Source organism: Mesitornis unicolor, unplaced genomic scaffold, assembly GCF_000695765.1.
Source record: "Mesitornis unicolor isolate BGI_N332 unplaced genomic scaffold, ASM69576v1 scaffold16878, whole genome shotgun sequence".
NCBI classification, from domain to species: Eukaryota; Metazoa; Chordata; class Aves; order Mesitornithiformes; family Mesitornithidae; genus Mesitornis; species Mesitornis unicolor.
The window spans coordinates 13,545-24,035 of record NW_010199969.1 but is presented as its reverse complement, the minus strand read 5'-3'; the positions used below and the strand labels follow the sequence as shown (position 1 = coordinate 24,035).

General features: G+C 42.5%; 1 protein-coding gene across 1 annotated transcript in view; it reads left to right on the top strand.

Moving 5' to 3' along the window:
- Nucleotides 1-1,350: 1,350 nt before the first annotated feature.
- The window catches only part of ZMPSTE24 (zinc metallopeptidase STE24), a gene marked incomplete at its 5' end in the record, with an annotated part of 20,312 nt that continues 11,171 nt past the window's right edge, over nucleotides 1,351-10,491 (top strand). The window contains 4 exons of the mRNA XM_010189597.1: nucleotides 1,351-1,497; nucleotides 2,727-2,813; nucleotides 4,221-4,337; nucleotides 8,784-8,936. Coding sequence (XP_010187899.1) covers nucleotides 1,351-1,497; nucleotides 2,727-2,813; nucleotides 4,221-4,337; nucleotides 8,784-8,936 — 504 coding nt within the window. The remainder of the gene's footprint in view (nucleotides 1,498-2,726; nucleotides 2,814-4,220; nucleotides 4,338-8,783; nucleotides 8,937-10,491) is intronic.

Below are 10,491 nucleotides of genomic sequence, written 5' to 3'. Positions count from 1 at the left end.
GGCACCTGGTGCTGGAGCCCGGCTGATCTGCGGGCCAGCTGCGCTCCCTCAGACGAGCCAAGGTCCCGCGTGTTTTAGCGAGGTGGTATCAGGGAGTTAGGCGAGTTCACAGAAGGATCTGAGAAGGTGGGTTCCGGTGGGGTAACTGAGCAGCCCAGCACCCACCCAGAGCTCGACCCTCCTACCCCAGGACGGGTGAGAGATCAGTAAGAGCAAAAGCGAGGAAACTCATGGGTTGAAGTGAAGAAAGTTTAATAAGTTAAGGAAAGAGGGGGAAAAAGTACCCACAAGTGTTGCAAAGGCATTCACCCACCACCTCCTACAAAGCAGGTCAATGCTTGCCCAGTCTCCAAACAGAAGCCACCTCAGAAGTTACACACGCGTTTACACACACACGCGCACACCCTTTCTTCTCCCTCTTCAGTTTTTATTGCCGTGTGGCATTACACAGCATGGAACGTCCCTTTGGGCAGCTCAGGGCAGCTGTTCTGGCTGTGGTGCCTGCTCGCTGGGTGCTGCTGTTCAGCCGTGACCCCAGCACTGATGGCATCGGCGCTGCTTTGGCCACAGCTGCAGAGCATGCGGCTGTGCAGGCTGCCATGGGAAATGAGCCCATCCCAGCCAGGTCCAGCATCTGGGGAAAGCGCTGGTGGGAGGGCAGGAAGCAACCCTGCACGTTCTGGTGAGCCATCAGAGCAGCTGAGCTGTCTGCAGGACTGCAGCCTGGTACTCAGCCAGAGAATTAATGTAGTTTGAAATGACAAAGGATGGAGCTTTTCCTTTGCGACAGGATAAATATACTGTATATAAGTATATTTAAATGTACTTATTTACATATAAATAAAGCAGTGGATGAAATCAGGCCTTCTAGTCTTTAAAAAAGTGATGTGCTTTCTACCAAAAGTGAAATAGCACCTGATTTGTGCAGCCACGTTATAGATGTGTTTTCTGGTGAAGCTGCGTGGTTTGGTTTGTGTGGGAGGACCTTGTGTTCACTTTCAGCCCTGCTGAGTTGTCGTGGTGCAGTAAATCATATCCTGTGGAAAACTGAGTTTGTGTGATCTGTATGTAGTTCCTATACTGGAAATAAATAAGTTGGCAACTAGGCAGCTCAGTTTCTGATTAATATTTGTGCTTCATTGTTATCTTTTGAACTTGACAGAAAACAGGAATTTAGGAGTATTTGTTATTTTTTGAGGGTTTTTGGGTTTGTTGGTTTGGTTTGACTTTTGGGTTTTTTTCTTAACTTTGTGTTGGCCCATGTGATCATGTTATGTGTTACTTTTAAATCTTATTTATCTCCTTAAAAATAATGGACGTGGTCTTGAAGTTTCTTTTTCAACTTTCCAGAGACGGGTATACAGAACAACAACACACGTACCGCAGGAATTAGGACAGATAATGGATTCAGAAACATTTGAAAAATCTCGCCTGTATCAGCTGGATAAAAGCACTTTCAGCTTTTGGTCAGGCCTGTATTCGGAAGTTGAGGGCACTGTAAGTACCTGAACTGCTCTGCCAGTGAGTGATACTTTTCATGTACTTAAGCTGTGAAATACTTTGTTTTTTAGTGATCCTGTGCAGCTGCACTGTTGGTATTCTGGTGTCTTACATCAAACACTGACATTTGGAAGGATTCTGTGTTTCTTGTTTGTGGCTGTATTTGCATATAAAAAGAAGGAATTGTTCAGAGAGCATATAATTTCTCTATGCACTGCTGAGTCACTGCACAACCTCAGTGTATGTTCTGTTACTATGTTTTAGTGGCACAGCTGACCTGTTACGGTTTCCACTGCCAAATAATTCAGCAACATTAGAATTGTTTTAAATTGTTACAAATACAGACCTTTTTGTGTGTTTGGAGGGATGCAGCTACTTTCATTTTTAGAAAAAATTTAAGTAGAAAGTAAAAAGAAAAGCATGTAAGAACAGAAAAAGCGCTAATGGATACTTCTTAAGTGTAAGAACAATTACACTGGACAGATAATGTTTACATATATGAAAAAACAAAGCCATTGAGTTAAAACAAAGAATTTACATGTGTGATATACCAAGTCTTAAGACAAGCTTTTTCTGACTTACTGCTGAAATGCACTGCTCATTGGTAGCACAAATGGGTCAAAAAGGAATCCTGAAATGCCTGGCACCGCAAAATGTCATTAGTGTGATCTACTAAGTGATGAACTTAGAATCACAGAATAATTTGGTTGGAAAAGACCTTTAAGATCATCAAGTCCAACCATTAACTAAGTCTGCCATGCGCACTTCTAAACCATGTCCCTGACCACCATACCTTGACAGCTTTTAAGTACATCCAAGGATGGTGACTCCACCACTTCCCTGGGGAGCATCTCCTAGAGCTGGTCTGCTGTACAACCACAGGGCAAATTAGTTTTAAGGTCGTCTGAAAAATATACCTTATGTCTGAGCCAATATAGCAGCAAAGTCTACAGGAAATCGGCTTGGAAATAAGCTAATATTTCCCAGTCCAAAAAAAACCAAAAAAAAGCATGATCTGATCTCTAATACTGTTGAGTAAAAATGAACCATTGCCAAATGTTCCAGGCTTGCTTTATGCGCTGTTAGGGCCAGAGGGAGACAAAAAGCTTAATTATAAAACTTTTCTCATTCACCCTTAATAAATCCTTAGCATGCTGAACTTTTAGTAGAATAAGATGATAATTTGTTTCATATTGCCTCTGTGGTATTGTGCTTTTGTTTTCAAGATGATTCTCCTTTGTGGAGGAATTCCTTTCCTCTGGAATCTGTCTGGTAAGATCTCTGGTCGTGCTGGGTTTGGATCAGAATATGAGGTAAGCAATCTTCAAATTTTAGTGAAAACATTTGCTACGTGAACTATACTGTTATAACAATCTTTATTTTTAAGCTTGGTTTACTTCAAGTGGGATTTAACTACAGGTACAATATAGTAAAAATAACAAATATTTTCTAGTGAACACAATAGTGGGTGAGTCTGAGAATTGATAGCAATATGTGACTTTTAAATTAGCTTACTAAATTAAAATAACCTCGTATGTTATAAACATACAAGTCTCAAAGCTACTTGAATCAAATGAGGTGGTGGGTTGGGTTTGCAGGGGGTGTTTGTGTGTTGTCTTTTAATGAATCCTAGATGGGATCTTTCTGCGCAGTAAAAGCATAAGAAAATTGAGGCTACTGCTTAAGTTGTCTTTGTGCTGTGAATGACACACCTATCCAAATTCTTGTCACAGATTCTTAGTTTTCAGTTAAAACTCTTTCACAGAATCACAGACTGTGTTGGGTTGGAAGGGACCTTTACAGCTCAGCCAGTCCAACCCTGCAGTCAGCAGGGACATTGGTACCAGATCAGGTTGCTCACAGCCCCATCAAGCCTGGCCTTGAATATCTCCAGGGACGGGGCCTGCACCACCTCTGGGCAACCTGTGCCAGTGATCGACCACCTCATGGGGAAGAGCTTTTTCCTCACATCCAACATAAATCTGCCCTTTTCTAGTCTAAAACCATTACCCCTCGTTCTATCACTCCATGCCCTTGTAAACAGTCCTTCCCCAGCTTTTCTGTAGCCCCTCCAGGTATTGGAAGGGGCTCTGAGGTCTCCCTGGAGCCTTCTCTTCTCCAGGCTGAACAACCCCAACTCTCAGCTGTCCCCATAGCAGAGCTGCTCCAGCCCCTGAGCATCTCCGTGGCCTCCTCTGGACCCGCTCCAGCAGCTCCATGGCCTTTTTGTGTTAGAGACTCCAGAGCTGGACACAGCACTGCAGGTGTGGTCTGAGCAGAGCAGAGCGGAGGGGCAGAATCCCCTCCCTGGCCCTGCTGGCCACACTGCTGGGGATGCAGCCCAGGATGGGGTTGGTTTCTGGGCTGTCAGTGCCCATTGTCTAATTTTTCATCCACCAGTACCCCCAGCTCCTTTCCTGCAGAGCTGCTCTCTATCACATCATCCCCCAGTCTGTACTGATAGTGAGGATTATCCCTACCAAGGTGCAGGACCTTTAATCAGTTTGGTTTTTTATTTATTTTCTTTAATATAGTAAGCTATTTCAGTGATCAGTAATCTCATCATCACAAACATGTTATTTCCGTGAACTTATCCAGCTTCATCCTCTGACCAGTTTCAGTTAAAACACTGACATAAAATCAATTTTTAACACCTGGAATATTAATGTTAGTAAAGGTTAGTAAATATCAGTTTGTTGTTTGGTTTGGTTTTTTTATAGATTGTTCAGTCATTGGTATTTCTGCTGCTTGCAACACTCTTCAGTGCAGTGACCGGTCTCCCATGGAGTTTATATAACACATTTGTCATAGAAGAGAAACACGGCTTCAATCAACAGGTATTGTAGATAGCCCCTGCACTGACCTAATGTCTTCAGTAGGTTTGGTTGGTTAGATGGAATATCCATATCTGTGCCAAAGGTCATTAGTTTTAGGAACATTTCTACTCACACTGCATAAAAATAAGAGCAATAACAATTTGTGACTGTTGCACACTTATCTGTGCCACACCAGCATGCCTCTGCATAAGCCCATGCCTGTGAGCAGAGAGAAGTGTGTATTCTAGCAGTAGAACAAGAACATTTCATACCTCAGCTGTTCATTTTTCGATGGGCTATAGTGTGCCCTTCATGTACTCTTCCTGAGCAGTCTGGATGGGGATAGTTCTGATTCATGGACACTGAACAGATGAAACAAAACCAATAAACTCTTTCCTCATTTTGTTTTGCTTGTTGATTTTTTTGTTTCAGCCTTTACTAAAGTAGAGAATTCAGCTCTTCTTGTGTACTTCTGTTAGGTACTCATTTAATATCAGCTCTGGCTTTCTTTATTTCGCTCACCAACGTAGTTTAACCCGTTTCAGTATCAGTTTCTCGTAAGATCATGATTCTTTCTGGGAGAGGAACCTCAGTCTGGGACACATCATCAGCCATTTCTTGCCATAGCATAAGGTTTGTTTTCTGCTTTTGGACCCAGGTAGTGTTGTCTACAGTACTTTCTGTTCCAAGTCTAGTAGGAGGGGTTTGTTTTTTTTACAGTAGAATGAAATTTGGATGGGTAGCAGATGTGGGATAAAGCTCATTGGCTCATTTTAATAAATGTAGACATACCCTGGTATTTGCCAGTTTCCTCTTTGAATTTCTAGGGATGCAGGAAGTCTGAGCTAGACCTAAAGAAATGGAAAAAGTTTGTATCTAAACTCATTATATTCCTGGTAAATTGATAAATTGATGTTTCTTTTTCCTTTTTATAAAGCAAGTAAGAAAATACGTGGGGGAAAAAAAGCTCTACATGCAATAAATGATCCAGTTTGCACCCTCTTAGTGATCTTTAAAACAGAAATGTGTAGATCCTGAAATATCCTGTATTTTTTTCATAAAATCACAGCATGGTTTGGGTTGGGAGGGTCCTCACAGCCCCCCCAGTCCAACCCCATGGACAGGGACACCTCCACCAGCCCAGGCTGCTCCAAGCCCCATCCAACCTGGCCTTGGGCACTGCCAGGGAGGGGGCACCCACAGCTTCTCTGGGCAACCTGGGCCAGGGCCTCACCACCTCACAGGGAGGAATTTCTTCCCAATATCCAGTCTAAATCTGCCCTCTTCCAGTTTAAAACCATTCCCCCTCATTCTGTTGCTACCTGCCCTTGTAAAAAGGGCAGGCTCACATCAGTTATTTAGAGGCATGCTATTTTCTTTCCAAGGAAGCCCAGCTATGAAAATTATCACTGCAGAGTTTTGCCTTGACATCTCTGTGTATTCCTGGAAGCTGCAAGGCCTGTTTGGTGTCCCCCGCCCTCAACGTTTGGATACTGTGCCAATGACAGCTCCTACTCCAGTCAGTCTGAAGACTCTCAGTCATAGGCCTTGAACTTGTGTCCAACTCAGAACTTTTTATACTCCATATAGCTCTCTAGTCTTGTAGAAAAGCCATTGTGCTTCTAAAAATGTGTGTGTAACTTCTAACAATCACTTTTTTTCTATCACCATCAAGTAAATACTCGTCAGAATGATGGCGCACATGGCCATTCGTATCTGAGGTGATTCTGAGCCATAGTCCCTTCCCGTAAGATCTCCTTCCCTTACGCAGACTTTACAGGGAGCACACTGGCAGGCGAACATCCTGCTTCTGTCAAGGGAGGAAGGAATGTTCCCATGTTTCCAGAGCATGAGTCAAGCAATATTTTCTTTGGGGAAATACCTATTTGACTTTACTTGTTTGTTCTCTGGCTCTTGCTTCTGTTCTGTAGTCCTAAAAAACTGTAAGGGCTGGGAGAATCCTAATTCTTGCAATGTGCTTATGCCCTGGCCTAGCCTAGGCATCGTTTTGACATTCAGAATCCTTAAATACACTTCAAAAGCCATCTTTCAGTGTTGCCTCTTATGTCAATCTTGAGCAGTCACATCATGCCTGCACCTTGATTGTCTCTCCTACCTTAGTGAGGAGTCAGTTCCATCTTGGTGCCAGATCTGCAAGCCCTTTATATCCCGGACACAAAAGTCCAAAGACCGTCAGTACTGGGACTTGTCCCAGGATTAGAGCAGACTGATAGGCGAGCTGATGGATGGAGAGCTTGACTTGATCAGGCCCTACCTCTGTGCAGAAGCGGAGGGTCAAATACTGCAGCTCAGGCTTCTTTAAAACTGTCTTGAGAGCCTGCAGAATCCATGTGGGGTTTTTCTATGCTTTAAGGAGAGTAAGGGGGATTCTGGGTGTGTCTTCTCAACATTTTCTCTTTGAAGCTGTGCTCTCTGGGTGCTTCACTGCTGTCAGTGCAAGCATTGTGCCTGATCAAATGAGAAAAGGAAGACTTGGCACTGACGTCTGTGGATGGTGTTAACTGCTTGTTCGAGCTACCTGCATGCTGTCTTTTACAAGGTGTTTTTCACTGCAGTGGTTCTCATGCCAAGAACTGAAGTCTGAGTCCAGGTCCAATCCGATTTGAGGTACCAAATCTCTTGCACAGTCAAATCTCCATCTTTCATTTCAGGCTGATGGACTCACTCCTTTACTGAATGAGCCAAATTTGCACCTGGTACAATTCCAGCCTTTGGAATTTCTAGCAGTCCTTCTAAAATGATCTTCAGATAGATTCTTTCTTCTGCAGGAGTGGCTTGCTGAAAATGAGGATTTATCTTGAAATGACATCTGTCTTAGAAAGCAGAAAAGAGGCAGGGCAAAGATGAAAGACACCGTGCAGTTTTATAGCTCTACTCCTAGATTGTGGAAGTAAAGAAAGAGTTAAAATAAAAAACTGAGCTAAATGGATTGTCACTGATGTGTTTCAGAGTACCCAGTGGAAACACTGCTGGCACCACTCTTCTGTTAAGAGTTCTTCTAGGTTATATGGACTGTTTCTTCAGCTGTTTACTGAGCTACAAAAGGAAAAAGCCATATAACAGGCCTTTTCGTGGCTGAGCTGAGGATGTAATAAAGGAGGAACATGCTGTTATTTTGTTTTCACTCTCCTGGCTTGTACCATTTTAAGAGTCTTGATCAAATGGAAACAATTTTTCCTTTGTCCAAGATGACCCACGAAGTTTCTTTCATGCTTCTCCATACTGTTCCATACTTCTCCATACAAGGAGCACAGCTTGGTGTGAATGAGAGCCACAGGTCTTGCTTTTCTAGTTACAGAACTGTTTTGCTGGAAAAGGTAGCCCGCACTACCTCAGAATATGAAAAGCAGGCAAGGAACAGTATCTTCTGGAGTGCTCCATTTGTGTGGGCATGTGTCTATACAATTGTGTTACTGCTCATACTAACGGTCACTGAGCAAGAATATATCACCAGAGTGCTATCTGTGTGACCAGAGTGAATATATCTGTGTAAAGAATAGTCTATAATTGAGGGTTTGTGTCTGATTTGTGTTTCCGGTAGTCATGGAAGTTTGAGGCATCTGTCCAAGTTCTTGCCCCAGATCCCTAGTTTTTATTTAAGTCTGCTTCAGTATTTATTATCTTTCCAGATGAGTTCCATATCTTTAAGGTAGTGTGGGCTTTTTGATACAACCTTGTTGGGAAGGTTCTTTACATAATAATCCCCTCACTTCTGTGCCTTGCAGATAGCTGTAAGTGCTGAAGTAGCAATTCCTGAAAGAGCTAGCTGTGTGTTTGATCCTGTTCAGAGTCAGTAGATCAGAATCATTCAGGTGGAGGTCTTTGAAATTTCTATTGCTTCTGTTAAAGCTATGCTAATTTTAAAACCTAAGACAGCTACATGACTGGTACCTGCATGTCACTGGGAGCTTGAAGTAAAATGCCCAAGATATATCTAAAAATCTTTAATAGAACTTCTGTTTGTTTCCAGTTAAGGCAGTCAGCTTGGTGGTAACTGAAAGTTAAATGGAATGGAGGCAACTGTTCAAAGTATTTTAGAGTAGCTATGTTTCTTTAAGGGTTTCCTGTGCTTTAAAAATCCCGTAATGTCTAGTATATAATTTGGTAAAGGAATTAAGGGACAGATGAGGCTAAATTTTTCTTTCCTCCTTTAATGAAGGGTATACATGCAACACAAAATAAGGGTTTGGGTCAGATCTCACTAAGGAATAGTACATCTGCATGGGCTTGGGGTCAGTGTGGATGTAAAGAGTCACAGCTACCAGGGGAGGAGGTGAAAGTGTGGTTCTGTCTTTTCTAGACTGACTGAGTTCTGATCACATTGGTATTACTGTTTTGTGATTCATCTTATTTTGTTGCTGTGCGTCCACTGAAGGGATCAGTTCATTACCACTGTGGCACATCAATATTTATATTAACAGTATCACTGATATCCTTTCTTTACAGACACTGGGATTTTTTTTTAAGGATGCTATCAAGAAGTTTATCGTGACTCAGTGTATTCTGTTGCCAGTGACATCCCTTCTGCTTTACATTATTAAAATAGGGGGAGACTACTTCTTCATCTATGCCTGGCTCTTCACATTAGTTGTTTCCTTGGTGAGTATAAGAATAAGTTTGATTTTCTTCCAAATTCTAGATTACTTGCATGGCTCAGTGTGCTGAGGTTTAAAAACATAACTGAAAGAAAATGGAGAGAAATCCAAATCTCCTGGGGAATTTTAGTGTCTACAAACTTTTAACTGTGTGTCTTGCTCTCAGTGTACTTGTTAAGGAATAATAGCTCATATTAATTGTCCACATTAATGTGATATCTTATATTTTATCTATTTAATACTGGAATTTCTTTCAAAAAGCTGTAGAATAGATACTCATAAAACAGACCTATATGGTGATAGGTTTTCCTTTTTCTTAAATATAGAAAAGCACAAGGTCAATTGCCAGCAGTGTGGCAAGACAAGGCACAATGTGCTTTGGTCAGTAATATTTCCATTGGAATTTTCTTACAGGTTATGAAACATTGATTCTCAATTGCATTGCTTTTGAAATGAATAGCAATTTTCCATTTCTGGTTCTGCTGTTTTTATACAATGAATTGGTAATTGACATTTTTAGGGCTTATATTAAGAGGATCTTTTTGTATACATCATGAGGATTTTGTTTTTCTATTGTTACTATAACCTCCGAGGTCTGTATCTTTTTTTCTATTGCAACATTGTGTTCTACTGTCTTTTTGCTCTATATACGTACCATTGCTTACCTGAGAAAGAAATAACAGAATTACTGTTGTATATATTCATTCATTAGTGCCATCACACAGCATGTGCAGGACTACCAAGCGATCAGGCCAAGCCAGCATGGGTTCAGAAAGGGCAGGTCCTACTTGACTGATCTTACCTCTTTTTATGACGAGGTGACTGCTCAGTGGACAGGGGAAGGCTGTGGACATTGTCTGCCTGGACTGTAGTAAGGCCTTTGACACCGTCTCTCACAGCATCCTCCTGGAGAAGCTGCTGGGCATGGCTTGGATGGGCACATGCTTTGCTGGGTCAAAAACTGGGAGCACAGAGAGTTGTGGTGAATGGAGCTAAATCCAGTTGTGACCAGTCACAAGGGGTGTTCCCCAAGGCTTGGTTTTGTGGCCAGTTCTGTTCAATATAGAATCATAGAATCAAAGAATGGTTTAGGTTGGAAAGGACCTCAAAGCCCCCCAGTCCAACCCCATGGGCAGGGACACCTCCACCAGCCCAGGCTGCTCCAAGCCCCGTCCAACCTGGCCTTGGGCACTGCCAGGGAGGGGGCACCCACAGCTTCTCTGGGTGACCTGGGCCAGGGCCTCACCGCCTCACAGGGGAGAATTTCTTCCTAATATACAGTCTAAATCTCCCCTCTTCCAGTTTAAAACCATTCTCCCTCATTCTGTTGCTACCTGCTCTTGTGAAAAGTCCTTCCCCAGATAATATCTATAATATCTTTAATATTAAAGATTGTATCTTTATCAATAATCTGGATGAGGGGATTGAGTGCTCCCTTAGTCAGTTTGCAGATGACACTAATTTGATCTGCCTGAGGGTGGGAAGGCTCTGCAGAGGGACCTGGCCAGGCTGGATCGATGGCTGAGGCCAATTGTGTGAGGTTCAACAAGGCCAAGTGC